The following is an 18,314-nucleotide window of genomic DNA, read 5'->3' as shown; positions in this document are numbered from 1 at the left end:
CATTTTAAAATAAACTTGTGATGAAAAATCTTCCATCCAGTAACAATGCAAAAGGCCTTACAAGTTATATTAACCAGGTCCTGATATGAAGACCACAACAAAATATCCAGTGTTGACATATTTCCTATTGAAACAGGAAGTTTGAGATGGATATATAGGAGGTTCATGTGCTTCATTAAATTGCCAGTAGGTGTATATAAACTTGCTAGTCAGTTAAAGCGCTATTGTAGAGAGTAACAATATATTTCTGTCATGACAACTTTTGAAGGCTTCTCACATTGTGCTTAACCCTGGGTTATTGGCGCTCTAAACGCCACCTTTAACCCCTGGTAAAGAATCTTTTCACACCTGTCATTTTAAAAATTGGTGTTAGCACCATTTCAACAGAGTTATGAAACCGGTGCTCATCGGCAGCACATACAAAAAGAACCAATCAGCTGCACCTTTTGATAATGATGTCATTATGTCAGACTGAGTTTGACCTATCGGACTGTGCCATCTAGAGTTTAATGCCAGAACCTTGGATGTGTGTGGTTGAGTGAGTGATTTGGTAAACACTATTTTGCTTCCCAAATAAATTCATATTATTTTAAAGACGACTAATAGATGTTTTTCTCTGGAAAACATGACCACAAATCTGATTAAGGAGGTGATGCGCTGCAGAAACTTTGCATGCAAATAATGCACGCACCCCTCAGCCCTCAGTCTGCACATCCACATCCCCCTCTCCCTGTGTTACGGTAACCCACATAACATTACCACATCTACTCCTCCACATTCAGAAAAGCAAATAAATACAGGAAATGTGAGCCTGCAGGAGCACGGGGTATAACAAAACAAGATTCCACACAACCTTACCATCAAACGTTTTAAATGAATACACAGGTGAAATATTAAAGCTGAATGAGCGAGAGCTGTTAACAGTAAATGTCGATATTGAAAAATATTATGTAAAATGATAGTATATAATATATTACGCTTCAATTATGAAAAAAACATTACGTATGAGCTGTTGATATGCTGCTGAAATCACACACACAAAAACATAACAAAGTAATTCTGTCTTGTTTTTCCAGTTAATTTGCCAATTTATACTCTGGGAGGAGCTCAGACCTTTGAAACCACAGTCAGATCCACACTGCTATCCTTTTACACAAGGCTGGTCATGATTTCACTCACTGACCAGTGTGCGACCAATACTCCGACCTTCAGAAACCACATGAATGTGATATAACTAGCGCCTCACTGAATGGGCAACCTCAAGCCACTCATTCAATTATTATGTCACGGTTGATGGATGTCTTTCTTTCTTTCTGTTTTTGTACTATAATCATATATCGCCCTGTTATTCTAAATATTCCGTCACACCGCCACACAGTTTTTGTTGTTGTTCATGGAGCAATTTAGGGATAAGTCTCTTACTCAAAGCTCACATCCTGTACGGTTTAAACCTTTAACCTACTGGTTATAAACCAAAGCTTTTAACCACTCACTCAGTTACACTGCCTCAAATATTTATGGAAAATACCAATTTCCTAATTGTAATAAAAACATTTTAATTGCCAGTCATATTACATGTATTTCATTAAACAGCATTTTTTTGCTAGAAGATGGTTCGGTTTTTTAAAAGGTACAGTTCAACAAAAAAGAAAATTTTTATTGTCTATGGGGTCAAATGATAACTATTACTTTAAAAAAGTAAAAAAAAAAAAAATCCTCTTTAGACAGTTAACATTGTATACTTACTAAAGAGCTGCCATTGAGATAAATTCGAATTCTCTTGGAAAAACTAGGACTAAGATTAAAAGGTGACTAATATTAAAATAAAACTTAAAAGACTAAAACACTGGGTATCCAGCTGTGTGATTCTCATGTGAATCTCAGGCTAGTCCGCAGTGAGACTGAGTGATTGACCAGGCTCCAGTCGTTCAGCCCGTTCATACCAACTCCAGCCCCTCGGATTCAGATGTGGCTATATATGAAAGGCTGACTGACCACTGACCCAATTTCAGTTCAATGTGGTTAATATTTGAGGCCAATAAACCTCAAATAAATGTAGCTTTTCCTAATGGCTGACTGCCCTAGTGGCTTTACATTGTTTTCTTTACAAAACATTTGCGTGGTAACAGCTTGATTCCACATTTTGGAAGAAAAATTAAGAGATTTTTCCAGAAATGCCACACCGTATTACTGTACGCAGAGGGATCTCACCTCGCGCTGGATGTGGGACAGAACGTTTATCCTCTTGAGCCTCTACAGTCAAAGGGGTGGCAGAACGAGACAAGGAGCTGCTGGAGGTTCGTGAACTCAAGCTGAGGGTGATTTCTGTTCGCCCCCGTGACGTCCTCGGCCGTTCCCTTTCATTTTCCTCCGCTGCCAGCCGCTCCAATTGCTTATATCTGCACACAACATAAAAACAATGAAAGTCACTAAAAACATTAAATATCAGGGCAATCATTCATTGCTCATTTTCATGTCTTCAAAAAGAAAATCTAAGCACATCACTCATCACTAATCTATGCACATACTATGTACTCACTGTAATAACGATGATGTGTATGTTTTTCATTTTTGAATTAAAATTCACTTTCATATTTGCAGACATAAAGTACAAAAGTGATACATCTGTGCTGATTCATACAAAAATATTAAATATAATATTCATATTAAAAATAATTACCAAAAAACTTATTAATTGTTGAAAAATGTTATGGTCCAGCCAATAAATAAATAAATTAAAGCCGCTAGTCTTCTAAAACGTATTTATTTGTTATATTTATGATTTCATATCTAAAAACACTTTTGAAAGTAGTAATTAAGATATGTAAACTCACAAGATTACATTTATATGGCATGTGTGTTTTAAGCCAGATTTTGTAATGATTTTAATGATTGATATTTGCTTCAGGGGAGCTGTACTTGAGACAATTTTAGTGCAATAAGCATGCAAGAGAATATGAATTCCAATTTTGCGCATAAACAAGCTTCACTTCCAAAATCTTTCACACGTAATCCTCCCACTATGTTACCTTATAACTCTCCCTTAACAGGTGTCAAAACAGATGCCGTTTGCTCCCCTCCTGTCTTATCGACCCTAAAAAATCCGCGCCAGTTCTAATATACAACATTTACTAAAAACAAGAACCAGATGTTTCATGACTATGTAACATTTCCTTTCTATCACCTGAAGTTGGCTTATCCTTTAATTCCATAACATCATTACACTATACTGTAAGGTTTACATTAAACTGTAGGGGAAAAAAAGTAACTTTTGATAAGATCTTGAATAAATGAAAAGACATTGAGCCGTTCCACTTGCCAGGATGCATGTTTTTAACATTTACTGTAAATGGAAAAAGCCCATGTCTAAAGTCAATTACACACCTTGTCCTGCCGTCTTTAAAGGTCTTAATCTACAGCAGGCATAAAGAGGCCCTAACGCCCATATTTCACCTGCAGCGCGTGCCGACACGATTCCCATCTGCTACTCGGTACAATAAATGTTTTCAAGGTGTATTACTACCGTTGTGCTGATAATTGATATTAAACATGGCATGAGGCTTTATGACATAATTGTATTGGATTGCAGTCATTTATCTAATATGACAGAAATCATCTATCGTTACAATTTTTACGACTACCACCAAAACAGACAACATTATGATACTAATTGTCCCTATCTGATACTTGTCTATTCCTACTGTGTGATGTTGTACAATTCAAGTACATTAAAGTTTTTAAAACTATAGATATAGCTATTAGACACTTTATTGTTAGTCTACAAAACAATTGTTTCAGCAGCTGCGTTTGTATGAAATAAGGTTGTCCACAGACACATAATGAATTAAATAATTGTACTCATAAAACTGAATAGAGTTTTAATATTTTATCAGCCAATCAAATGCAGTTTCCAGAAAGAAAAATGTTCCCAGCAAGTGAACAGCGCCGACTACAGGCAGTTAACCAGATGAGCCTATGTTATTAGTTTTACCGCTTGTTAACTCGGTGAAACAAACCTTGGAATGTGAGGACAGACCAATCAGAATGGAGTATTAGAAACCGTGTAACAAGTTATGTTATGTTATAAAACTCAGGAATTTACCTTTCTTCTCGAGCTTGTTTGACCTCTTCTCTCTTTTCCACATAATCGCGACTGCAAAAAAAACCAAAACGCCATGAGCAAAATGGAAAAAAGTGAAAAAAGCCTTTAATATGTCTACCAAAGACATTTGGAGTTTGTGGGTTTAAAGGGATAGTTCATTGAAATGAATATTCTTGTTTTGAAGCGGAGCAATGCACAGGTATACTTTGTGGTACTCTTGTAATTATGCATTGAAGTGTGGCACAGAAATGTCAATCCTTTTAAATAATGTTATTGTTAATCAAGTAGTAACCATTCAAGCTGGTATATTAATTTGACATTACACAACAGCCGAGACTGACTGAAAGACTTGGTATATGGTAGAACTGGCAAGCATACAAAGTGTACAGGCATTTGTCTTCCTGCAGTCCGGCATATTCACATCTCATCTGAATGCTGTTTTCCTTTGAATGAGCAAAATAAGAAGCAATAACTTGTCCAGTCCGGAAAACTCCCAGATCTTTGATAAAATTTGGATGCAGGCCTCAGCTGCTTTTCTAGACAAAATGTTTCTTATCGCCATCTCCAACATGAGAGATACTAGCTTATGTTGGAATCGTTGATATACTTGTCATATTCGTGAAGTAATGTAGTCCTGGTTGCAAACACACACTGCATCAAAATGAATGATGAGAAAGGCCACATACTTGAAGCGGTTTCTCTCCTCTCGTTCAATGCGCTGAAGTCTCTCCTCTCTCTCCAGGCGCCTCCGCTCACGTTCAGCATTCAGAGACTCCTGATGTTGCCTGTAGGAAGAAGTCAACAATCCACCCAGAGTTGGCCTGGAGAACAAGAGAAACCAAAGAGGAACAGCATTTGAGAACAACAGTACCTCAATATAGCAAGAACTGCATTGGGCATTTAAAGTGTTAAATACATAGTTTTAACATACTTGATTCCTTCAGCATTAAGCTTGACCTGAGGAACGATTATCCAGTCATAGTAGAGGACACTTTTTAAATGCGATTTCAAGTTTTTTTTTTCTCTTTGTGTTACAAGCTGTTAGTGCATAGATAAAATCCCTAAAGTTGCGAGACTAAAGTCTCAAACCCAAAAATATATTTTTTATAAAAGTTAAGACTCGACCATGCCTTCCTAAAACAGCTTGTTTAAACATGCGCCCACATCTCTACATCACTGTGTGGGTTTAATTGCACAACACCACGCGAATGTTTACACAAAGAAAGAAGCCAGAACTACTCCCACTGTAGTGTTGTTGCGGCGCCATGTTCTGGAGACGCTCCGTTTCATTGTGAAAGTGAAACTACTTTGTTCACAACTAGAAATCAGTGGTTCACTGTTCCATAACAGTTCAACCAAAATATTAGAGCATGTGCAGCACATTTTAAGAAGGACTGATTCCTGAACCTGATAGAGTAGCCTATGTTGGCTGTGCACAAAAGCTGTTTCTATAAAGAAAAGCAATTCGAACTTTGCAAGGAAAGTCTGGCACTTCTGACTCATAAGTATATTTTATTATTTACAGAATTTGCTACTTACTATTCAAATGTAGAGTAGCCTAGTGCTTGTTGTTCATTAGTTGTCTGATCAAAAAAGCAAATATGGTGTTATGTTTACGCTGAACGATGCAACAAATAAAAAGACTAAGTAATAAGTATAATTATAATAAGTAATTATAATCAGTAATTATGTCCCCACTGGATGCAACAAATGCCTTTTTTGAAATGTCATAACGGGACATGGCACCACATTATGGTAAGGGCCGTAAAATGTCCGTCACACATCAATCACAATGCATTTGATCAATCACAATGCATTGGATAACTGGCCAATCAGAGCACACCTCATTTTTTCAGAACGATGAGCTTTGCAAAAATCAACCCATTTCAGGAAGGCGGGCTTAGAGGTGCAACAATAATGTACAGAATGTGTTTTTTGAAGTTTAAACTGCATAAACGCATAGCAATACACCTAATACACAAAAGAATGTTCTTTTTAGCAACATCATATGACCCCTTTAAATATGTTTTGTATATTCTTTGATGTTATTTTTGGAATTGCGACCATTTTAGCCTCAGAACAGTTACATTCAAAAATTCATGTGCAGAACAGAGCCATATGCACATCAAAGAGGAACAGTGCCTCACCTGTCGAGCTTATTTTCTGCAGGTGAACCTCCTGAGGGACCGAAGCGGTTGTAGGGTGTGGAGGGGGCACTGGATACCCCAGATGACCTGCCAGGATACGTACCTGCGCAGCCAGTGCTAAACGGAAGAAAAAAAAGAGAAATTAATTGAAAGTTCAGCAATATATAACTGATTTGATTTGTAGGATTCTTTGTCCAGAAGTTTCCTCTTAACTGCAAAAGCTAAAGTCTCGATTTATCCAACAGAACTAATGGCTATATTTTCCATTCACTTCATTTATCACACTTATCATCAGCTAGGACAACAGCCAAGGGGGCAGAGGGAGGGGGGTGAAGCTCTGATTCCAAATGATGTCATGTATTTCCTCCATCAGGACCACAACAGACACTCTCTGTGAACAGGTCAATGTGAAGCCTCACTCGGCTGCCCAAACAGCCAAGGACACACACACATACACAGGTGCTCTGCTAAATCAAGCACATGAGTGACAAAATAAACTCTTCTCCCCAAATAAAGCAGCTTGCCAGCTCAGATCACCGGCTGCAGATGTACGCAATATGACCTTGTATTGGAAGATACGATTCAAGACATGCGGGGGGATTGTTTCTCTGTGTAATCCCACATCTTCATTAAAAGAGGTCAGTGACACACTGTCATTCGCTCCCTACACTTGTCTCAGCGTTTGAGTCTGTTGTGATTCATTACACATATTATCGGAGTAAGAACTCAGAGCTGGAAATGAATCCTGGCTTACTACCAATGAAACAGACACTGTTCGAAATTCCAAATTGTTCCAGCACGTAAAAAGATAAAAAGCCAATGCATTTTGAAGCGCTGTGAATAGTTTTTTGACTTGCCAAATGAAAACAAGCTCTGTAAAATGGTATGACTATAATTCAATTCAATTCAATTCTTTATTAATATTAACTTGTTTTTGTAACTGATTACAAATATTAAATAATATATCAGTATATAAAATGTATTAAATATGGCACATTTGTATGCTTTTAAAGCTTTAAAACATTTTTTATGTGGACTCCAAGAGATGAACAAGAAAAGATGGGATAAAGTATGACCTTATATATGACCTTATATGACCTTTTCATTTGAAACTTTGCACCAAAGCTCAAAAACGTGCTTTGTTCCCAATTTGTTCCCTTACCTGCCACATGAACTGCATGATGTGTTTGAGTATCTAACATCTGACAGACTGCACAGAAAAGACAGAACATGAAAAGAAGTTAGTAATAGACATAAATTGCAGAAGGATTAGTCTGACTGGCAGCTGAGACAGAAAAAGGATGGACAAGTGCAGTCAAGAGACAAATACAGTGACAATACAGACAGAAAGTGAATCAAAGCAGTATCTGTTTATTAATTTAAATATAAAAGACCTTGTTAAATAGCCAGCAAGGACAGCAGAAGGGGGAAATCAATTCAATTTTCACCTTTACAAGCCCACCAATAATAATATAATGTTAATGGTATGAAATCCACTACAATAGATCCACTACAATTGCAATTTCAGCATTTAAAAAAAAGACAAAAATATGGAGAAAAGCGCTCTTTGATGTAGTTTATAATACCTACCAGCATTAGCAAACATGACCGTGCTAACCCATAAAATGTTCACCCCTTTGCTTGCCATTACTAGTCCATGGCAGATAAGTTGGCTGTGTCACCAATGGTTGTCCAGCTTTCCCAGAAGATAATATTTTGATGTCATGTTAACATCAATAGCTACTGTGCCATTAGCATAAGACTGCTGTGTAATTAGGTTATTAAATATTAAAGAGTCCAAGTTTGCATTGAGCCAGAAGACCAAAAAAGAACTGTCTTTGATCCACTTTATAATCCAGATGGGTTCCTCAAGCTGCTGCAGTCTTAATGTCAGGCAAACATGCACATGACATCGCAAAGCATTTTCAGCTTTATTCTCATAAATCGTGGACCCTACAGGCACTGTTAAGGGTGAAATACAATTGCCTCTTTATATGTGACTTAATTTACAGGCTTCTTTGCTTTGTAGTGGTACAATACAACAATGAAAGGCAGATGAGCTGTAAATGTCAGTTAAAGTTAGCATCCTTTAGGGAGTGTCTTGCACTACAGTGGCTGGTTCAAGCGAAAAAAAGGGGTCTTTAGTTTATAAAACGATCTGTCTTTTTACATTCCATCAAATATAAAGGAAGCAACATAAAGCCCACAGAGTATAATGATTTATCAGGCTCTGATCATACTCGCATCCATTTCTTCTTTTATTGGTCTAAGGATTTGATATATAAGACAGAATAAGCCACATATTGCACATGACCATAAGTTAAGACACAGCGAGAGTAGCACTTTTTATGTGGGTGAGATTTTTGGAAGAGACCGGACATTTTACAGTGTCCTCTTGGAAACAGATACAAAGGGATAGGGTGATGATCCACTAGGTGAGGGTCTGACTCTTTTCAGAGGTGGGCTTGATGGAACAGGCAAAACAATAAACCCTCGCCATTCACAGGAGATCCAGAGATCAAGCGAATCCCATGCCGCACTTCCTTCCTAATAGAGGATGAAAGTTCCGCAAATACTGTGGTCATAGTGTTTGTGAGACTTGAATCAGTAAAAACAGACACGGGTTTCCTAAGTTCATCTCTCAGGGATCTCATAGCTTGACATACATACGTGGGAGTGAAAGTCATTCTCTGAATATAGCATGCAGCTTTGAATGGCTCTATTCCAAACTTAACTGTCAACATAGGAACCCAACAGAACTTGACTTGAAACACTTAACATAGTCAGCAACTCTGTTACCAGACACTCACACACCACAATAGATGGATAGATAGACAGATAAAATAGGCTATATTTTTTCACAGGTAGCTCACTAAAATTTGGAACAGAGCCCATCTGCACATGCATGGAACTTATTCTGTGAGTGGCGAGAATCTACTGCATCTATCTGCACTACCTGCAGTGATTGTCTGGGTCTCGAGCCTGCGGAGTGCCCACAGACACCTCGTCCAAATCCACTGGGCAAGTAGGAAGAAGTGTGGAAGAGAGCAGAGGAAGGACAGGGGACAGGGGGTCTTCACTTGGGGAGGTGGAGGTTGAGGAGGTGACAGAGGAACCCCGGGACGGGAGGGCCCCCAAGGACCTGACAGAAGCCCAAGAAGACAGTCTAGGTGATATCGGCGGGCCAAAATCTGGGGTAAAAGGAGGGGAGGACACTGGGGCCTTGCGGATAACCTTGATCCCAGACCTGTCCCGGAGGTTTTCCTCATTGTCTGTATCAGCAGCATTGGGAATGAAGTTGACCATGCACTTTAAAGGCAAACACAAGCTAGAAGCTTCATCTACTGTTGATGGCATCCAGCTACAAACAACAGAATAACAGCAGAAGATCTAGTAAATGATGGTGAACACCATGATATGTTGGGAGACATTTATGTTAGTCAAGTCAGGGAAGAGATAGCATCAGAAAATGGATAAGGATCTACAATCTGGTTTCTACCTCTAAGACTCTACACCCTGAAATCCTATTCTGCTGAAATACCTTTCGGATGCCTGTCTAGAGAGCTCTGTTTTCTGAAGCTCCTCATCCTTTTCCTCCTCTTCCTCCTCTCTGTGGCGAAAAGGAGGGATTGAGGGTTGGAAGGAGGGATGAGCAAAGAAAGAAGAGGAAGAACAAATGAAAGGAGAGGACAAGAACAAGAACCTTCACCACATGCTCTGACAGCAAACAATATGACACAGGTAATCACAACACAAAACAGCTCTACTTTATATTAAGTGCCCCTAACACTTGTGGACTTACATAGTAACTACCGTAGACATGTACGTAGTATGTAACTACAGTGAAAGTACACATTGGTACATAGTATCTACAGCACCAATGTTTGTGTAACTACACATATGTAACAACCCACTCCAGGATTGTTACATTTTATATAAAGTGACCAGTTCCTGAGGAGTTACCATGTAAGTATTGGTTAGTGGTGCATCAACCCCATCAACTCCAGATGCACTTTTGTATTTACACATACTGTTCTGAGGGTTGTTACATGTGTGTAGTTACAGAAATATTACAGCTTTAAATACTATGTACAGTACAGTACCTATGTGTACTTACACTGTTGTTGCATACTATATATGCATTTAGTTACTATGTAAGTACACACACATTAGGGACACTTAATATACAGTGGGAACTGCAAAACTTTTGGGAAAAGTCATGTTATGTTACTTGGTCAAACATGTCACGTCAACACAATATGAAGGAAACCACTGCGAATGATGCTGCCTTCAAAGTGTTATCGGAAAAATCAGAAATACTAGTTTTCAAGAGTGGGCAAGGTCAGTCCTAGAGAATGACTGTCCTGCAGAGTTTAGCTCCAACTCTGAAAATAAACCTCACCTGCCTGTACCCTTAGTAATTCTTAAGACATTGGCTTGGTCCCAAAGGGCGCACTTCACATGCACTTGCATTTTTGCGCATGAGACTGTAGTGTAGGGTGTCCGATTTGTCATGTTAGCTTTCAGAAGAGTGCTCGAGAGTGACCCCTTTTCTGCCGATATGCATGCTTGATGCACACTAAGGCAAGCTCTGTGGCAGACCTCTTCTGTCAGTTAGGCATTATGCTATGAAAGTATGGACTTGGAGAAAGATCCCAGGGTTAAGGGTGCAATTTTCAGGACTCTGCAAAACAACAGCTTTCTAGGACTGAACATGCCTACCCCTGTCCTAGATTAAAAATTGTACACAAATGGTCTCTCAAGACATATTTATGACTGGGGAAAGAGATTATTTTGTTACGACATTTATAACCTTGGGCTGTAAACCATAAACATGGAGGAGGAGCAAACCATTGTTGTAGTGAATGTTAGTGAAACTTTATCCATTTTGCCCACAATATCTATATTGCTTTCTCCTGTCATTAAAGTCATGTAACATGCATATTGTATGTAACACAACATAAATTTGCATTTATTTTGCTGAAATTATGGAATCATGATTCTATGATGAGTAGCAATTATTAACTCTCAAGTCAGTGGTGAATGTAGGTAATGTTTATATAATTGGCAGAAAATTGCTGGAGCATATTACACCTCAAAATTACACAAGTTTTACTTTATTAAGACTTTTCCCCAAGAAATAGGCAATAATAAACCAGGTGTCCTCCATGTTTCCTGTTCTTTCCCACAGAACTTAAACTTGACAACCTTGTAATCACGACTTCAGATGTGGAAAGTACGTGGATCTGATAGCACATGAAAGCAGCATGACTCTAGCCCAAAACAGACAACACGATCAGTGTAGCCCAATTGCTGAAATTTTCCTAGATTTTATTAGCCGATACTTTTTCTTCAATCAAAAGCATAGAATGAGAGCATTCACATGCACGCTGTTGAACTGATTATGCTTAATAAGACAACATAAACTATGGTTATGTAAATGCTTTAAAATGTTTCCATTAATCGCCATAATGCCAATATAAAGCATACATCAGAACTCACAGAACATATAAAATACTCTGGGTAGAATACATTGATGCTTATGTTTTGATGCAACCTCCGGAAAATTTATATTTTTGACTAAAACATGACTTGCCAGGCTATTTATATGTAAGGTTATAAATATGTTGGTCAACTCTAATGAGTCACATACACATATAGTAAAACATACAGAACACATACAGTAAAAATCTGCCAGTATGCCAGTAAAACAGAACATGAAAAGTAATTTCTTTTGCAAGAATGTATCATTTGGCTATTCTAATTGTATTGAATCTTTCCAAATATTACATTTATCACAATTCCCATTGTCAAAACAGAACTATAACTGATTTTCAGGTCATCACCCACCAGTTGAAACCCACTGAGTTCCACAACAGTCCCTACAGCAGAGGATTAGGACTTTTAAGAGGAAGAGGAAAAGTCCTGTGCCTCACTGCTCAAGGGTCTCGCTCTCTCGCTCGTTCTCCCAGTAGACTGGTATTTATTACTAATATGGAAAACACCGCACTTCAAAGGTCCTTCTAATTTCCTGTGGTGGGTTAGCTAACAGACGTCAGGATCCGATGACTGACTGAGATGAATTCAACTATCTGTCAAGCAAACCACTCAAAGAAAAATAACCCATGAAGCCCATCACTAACAGCAGATCCTGTCATCAGTAATCGAAAGCACAAGCAGTCTGTTCAGCTCAACAAAAGGAGAGTGACTTGAGATAAAAAGAGATAGTGACAGGAGTATTGCTAGGTCTCAGACGTATTCTTGCTTTTCTGGCCACTATCTGACTGCAGGTGCTGATCGGCTTTCAGACAGGCACAAGTTCATAGCAACAGTAGTTACAGTTTACTGATGTTGCTTGATGAAACTGATGTATTATGAGTGTGATAACAAACATGAAAACAGATACTAGACATCAAAACATTTTAAGAGGGAACTTTTAATCAGTATTTTAATCAATTTTGCTTTCACTTGCCAGTAAAAACTTTGAGAGTAAATGTATATATATATATATATATATATATATATATATATATATATATATATATATATATATATATATATATATATTTATTTTTTCTGTGAAGGCAAAGCTGAATTTTTAGCAGTCATTACTCTAGTCTTTATTGTTAAATGATCCTTCAAAAATAATTCTAATATGCTGATCTAGTGCTTACGAAATATTTCATGAAATTAAATATTTCATAAGCACGAGATAAAACATCTATTTAATACCAATGTTAAAAGCAGATATCTTTACTGTCTTTGTGGTAAAACAAACCAAAAATATATTTACTTTTCTCAACTTCTTTAAATATCTTTTTAAATAACTTTGAACATCAGTAATTTAGGAAATAACTACATGATAAAAATATACAAGATGCTAATTAATTTTAATTTATGAAGAGGCTTAAAAGCATTCTTCTTGCAATGTCTGTATTTATATTACATTACATTACATTACTTTACATTATATTTGTATTATTTGCATTTATACTTTCCTTTTTATTCTTCTTACAATAATTTTATGATGCTAAAACACCAAAGAACTAATCTGATTAGATCTCTACTCTTCATTAGGAGTAATCACTGAAATATGATGCTATATTTTCGGACACTGTAATTCAATATTACCTTCACAAGATCCTCTCAGACACACAGAATACATCCAGACTCCCCAACATTCCACTAACAGAGAGAGGCTGAACGGGCCTGCACTCTCTCTCTGCCTTATGTGACCTTACCGTGTCCCATCTTACGACTGACTCGCTGGATGAGAGAAAAACCATATGAAGCTTTTTCGGTGGCTGATATACTACCGTGATTCCCAGTTTGGATATCTATGCGTTCACCTTTGTCCTTTGAAACATTCAAAGAATACGGATTAAGTTGTATTATTATAGTTTACAACAAAATATACAAGGACAAGATCGAGCACCTCATGCTGTGCTACAGCCCCGAGAAGTATGCATGACTCGAACCTCCATATTTCAGTAACTTCCTATTTCCTCTCAGCCTCACAGGTTCCCACCACCTCCCTCGTGTACGTATGATTAATATGAACGTCTGTGCACTAGCAAGTGCTCTCTGTCTCTCCCTCGGAGCATTATTAAATTCTCCATCTTCTTTTGGGACTTAAAAACTCTCATGTCAAAAGTAACGTGATAGAACACCCAATATAAAACTGCTTCCTGTTCTTTAAAAGTCAGTACATCCTGAACTACACATAGTGTTTTATGGCTGAAAATGAATACATGTGGTCAGGGGAGGGTAAAAAAAAAAAATGTCTCAGTGTAAGGATTTTCACTTTCGCAAGGCAACAACTGAGAGTCATATCATTGGTTTTATTTTTCATAATCTGTATATTGTTTAGCTGACCAGTAAAAAAGATCAATGTATGTGTCAAGTAAATAATCTAGCAGACATCCAGTAGATTATTTAAAATAGTTATTAAAATAGTCTACATAAATACAACAAAGTTACTTCTCAAGTAAATGCATTTAATATATAATCTTATGTATCATATTTGACTATTTAAAATAAGTCATTTAAAAGAGTTAAATACTTACAATAATTATTATTTTTCCATTTTTTAAAATAAATAAATAAATAAACAAATAAATAAATAACTGAAGTTTTCATGTCCAAAATTCTTAAGGCATATTAATGGAAATTTGTATATTTAGTTATTTATAAATTATGTAAATAAATAAATGATATATATCCAACATACTCAAGGTGTATTCATTGAAATTTGAGTTATAGCCTTGTTTAAAGTATTCTGTTACTTGTTTTTAAGTGTACTACAGATAAGTGTACTACAACATAAATTATTCAAGTCAACTTCTATCTCTCTTTTTCCCTCCTCTCACCTTTCGCTGATATCGTCTATCCTCTGGCCATTGAGGGGCAGGATGTTGGGTGTGTGGCTGTGACACGGGGAAGAAGGAGCAGAGGTATGTCCTTTCCCGTTCTGGAGTGAATGTCTTCGGCTGCGGCGTCGTTCCAAACCGCGTCTCTCAGGTGTGGCTCCTACACTGGCCCGGCGCCGACTCTTGTGTCCGGATGGAGGAGGCTGAGTCTCATCATCGCCGTCTTCATGGCGTAGGGTTGCCTGTGAATAAACACGACTATTAGACTAACATCAAACAAGCGATTATCGTTTTTAAGATTTTACGAAAGTCTTCATTTTATCCACACTAACCTCATAGATATTGAACTGTTCCACTAGGTCCAGGTCTGTGCCCTTCCTGCTGATGTGTCTCTGAGCCACGGCCTCCATGCCCTGCTCCTCCAGACTGTCAACCACATCATAGAACGTGTCCTGGTCGGGTAGGCCAGCTAATGTCTGCAGGAATACCACAGATGCATGAGAATAAATGTACTAAAGTAACTTTATATATAACAGCACGTGGCTAAGAGAGACTAATACTATCCTGGTACCTTGTTGATAAGGGTCATGGCATAAACCAACAGCTCAGTGTCCATTCCATCTTTTTCATCCAAGATTTCCATGGCATTGGACCAGGGCTTACAACCTGCATACAACCATTAAATGAAAAGGTCAATGACACGAAAGAGAGTATACATTTTTAAAGGTAAAATGCATACAAATATCTTTCAGCATTCATTGATAAATACCATGTGACATTTTGTATCACGATCACTTCCTACAGTATGTTTGTTTGCCTCTTTATAATGAATCGCTTTGGATAAAAGTATCTGCTGAAAATGAATAAATGTATAACGTTTAGTTTTCTTTAGTTTTTTTTTTTAGTCTTTTGCCACGTGGCTGTGATTTAGCAGATAAAAGCTGTGTCCAAAAAAAGAAATGAAGAAACGTATTGAGAGAAATTCACTGAATTCTAAGAAACTGCTGTTTAATAAACCTATTAATAAACGGTATTTGAGGTAAATCGTTTGAAATATGGCCGGTTCAGAGACAAATGAGCGACATTAGTTTGAGGAGAAAATGTCTGTTATGTAGATTAATAGCAGGAGACGTTCTGCTTCATCTGCCAGCCTGTCTGTCTCTCACTGGGAGACCAGAGACAGCCTTCTCCCTTCTTATGTAATAGTATTAAACTTTCATTCTAGCTGTCCTATCTTAGTAGCTCTGGTCCTATCAACAATTTTTTTTCCATTCCTTTAATCTTCATTTACTCTGCAGGCAAACTATTTTGTTCGCTGCCAATGCAGGGGTCGATAATTTGAGCAATTGCGTTAAAAATATCTTAAAAGACTCAACAATTTGTTAACTGTCATCTCCTCTTGTTGCTTTCTCTCTTCTAGGTAACCAAACCTCATCAGAGAAGAGAGTTTCTCTCTATCATTTCAGTCCCACACACACACACACATACACACACACACACAGGCTCACAGTAACATCCAGAGCTCAGCTTGGACTCAAATACAGAGACTGAGAGTTGAAAAATGGATTTCCAGAGACACCACGACAGCTTTCCAAGAGTACTTCACCTTTCGTAAGTGTGTGTGTGTGCGTGTTTGTTTTTGTAATGTGTGTATATTACCTTGTTTGGTGTCCACGGCGTTGACGGCCTGGATGAGGAGAGGTGCATTGGTCTCGGTGTATTCCACAAAAACCAGCAGCAGCTTCAGAGCAGTTTTAACAACCAACCGGAACTGCACACACACACACACATGCAAAGAAACACTATTTATCTCTATACAATAAAATAACAGTAGTCACAACATTTGCCCTTACACACAATAATATCATACGTTTTGCAGCTCACACATGATCTTACTCTGTCAAGACTAAATTGGGTGAATATTTAAAGAGTGTAAATCCCCAGAGAATATCTAGGCAGATTGTAGTTTTCTATTAAATACTGTACTCAAGTATAATTTCCCATAAACATCAATTATACAGTGGCGTCACTGAAACACCCTCCCTACAAAACAAAACATGTGATTAGATGTTGATTATTTGTTTTATTATTATTATGTTATTTTTGTTTTAAGCATGAATCTAACAAAGTTTGTGAGGTTATTCAAAACAATTTAATAGCTTGCTAAGGGTTAAATATGAATATATTTTTTTATATTTTCTAATTATCTATGTTCAGATATTGTTACAAGAAAACAACGACAAAAATACAGATTTAAAAATAATTTAAAAAAGCTTTTGCAAAATACACATGATTTCATAAATGCATTAGACAGAGTAGAATTAATGTTTTTTTTTATACTGTACAAACTATATGTGCCATTGCCCTACAGCAACCCTACACTTAACAAAAACCCACCATTTACCCACCGTTGGCAGTGTCCTCATAAACCACCTTCAAATTGTAATACCTCTGTCATAACCATGCTATTAAGCAAATCTGTGTCCCATATACCACAAATACCAACACAAACACACACACATCCATGCGTCCTCATCATATGTGCTCGTATTGCCACTAGAGGGCTGGACAGGACCGAGAGAAGAAATCTGTCCAAAACATTTAATCGTGCCGTGCAAAACCGTGCCACACTCTATGTTCTGGCACACCTGGAAGCTGCCCTGCTGAGTTAAAGCATGCTTTACAAACACTGGCTTAAAAGAACATAAATACAGGGAAAAAACAGGAAAGTCAGTCATGAACACTGCGTGCAAATCTACGCCACCCTATGAGTATTGTTCAAGTTGGCACACCTGGAAGCTGCCCTAACTTAAAACATTTGCAAACATTGGCTAAAAAGAACATAAATACAAGAAACAGTACCTTTCGGGCCTTACTGAATTCATTACCCCTGAACAAAATAATAGATCTGGATATTCAAAGCGAGAGCTTCTTGTTTACATTTGCTTTAAGGCTAGGTTTTAAAACCATTGTAGGATTTGCATTTTATTTTTATTTGAAATGTATTTATATAATTCATGCTATTATATGCTATTACATACATTAAATTCTGGTCGATACCAATGAGCCAATTATTTTTATGTTATGGCTTCAATTTTGTCTGAATAGCATCAAACATTAAAACATCAAAAACTAAAATCAACTGTTTTAATGCTGTTTCGCACATGATAATCTATGGGAACAATTATTATTCCTTTTGAGGCTTAAAAATGCTTAAAAATTACATTTAATTGTGTTATTAAATTCTTATGCTTACATTAATTAAATGCAATACAATACAATTAAATTAATATTTTTACATTCATTTTAAGTTAAAACAATTATTTAATTTCAGCTGATATGTATCAACCCTTGCTGATAAAAACAAAGAAACATCAGTGCTCCATAACCAATGTAGCACCGATATATCATGTATCACTAGAAAAAAATCACAAAGTGAAATACACACTCAGTGAAATGTATTTTACCTTTGATCCGACCAGTGTGTAAAGCCACTGCACAGTTTCGTTATGTCCAATAAGCCCATTCATTCCATCCACATACAGCATGATTTGTCCAAGAGCTAAAAGAGAGAAAGAAAGAGAAATATATAAATATATAGCCTCTTCATTAAACCCGAACACTGGATATAAAGGGATATAAACATACAGGTTGAATGAGTTTTTTTTGTGTCAAACGATTAAAGATAATGTAAAG

The 18,314-nt window shown here is 37.1% G+C and overlaps 1 protein-coding gene across 1 annotated transcript in view; it reads right to left on the bottom strand.

The window, feature by feature from the left end:
• fhod3b (formin homology 2 domain containing 3b) overlaps positions 1 to 18,314 on the bottom strand; it is a 136,762-nt gene that overhangs the window by 15,328 nt on the left and 103,120 nt on the right. The window contains 11 exon segments of the mRNA XM_043260340.1: positions 2,212 to 2,399; positions 4,103 to 4,153; positions 4,789 to 4,923; positions 6,250 to 6,366; positions 7,412 to 7,459; positions 9,791 to 9,859; positions 14,619 to 14,860; positions 14,951 to 15,094; positions 15,190 to 15,284; positions 16,278 to 16,389; positions 18,086 to 18,180. Of these exon segments, the coding sequence (XP_043116275.1) occupies positions 2,212 to 2,399; positions 4,103 to 4,153; positions 4,789 to 4,923; positions 6,250 to 6,366; positions 7,412 to 7,459; positions 9,791 to 9,859; positions 14,619 to 14,860; positions 14,951 to 15,094; positions 15,190 to 15,284; positions 16,278 to 16,389; positions 18,086 to 18,180 (1,296 nt within the window).

The sequence above is a fragment of the Puntigrus tetrazona genome, chromosome 16, assembly GCF_018831695.1.
Source record: "Puntigrus tetrazona isolate hp1 chromosome 16, ASM1883169v1, whole genome shotgun sequence".
Classification (NCBI taxonomy): Eukaryota; Metazoa; Chordata; class Actinopteri; order Cypriniformes; family Cyprinidae; genus Puntigrus; species Puntigrus tetrazona.
This window is presented reverse-complemented; position numbering and strand designations above follow the sequence as displayed.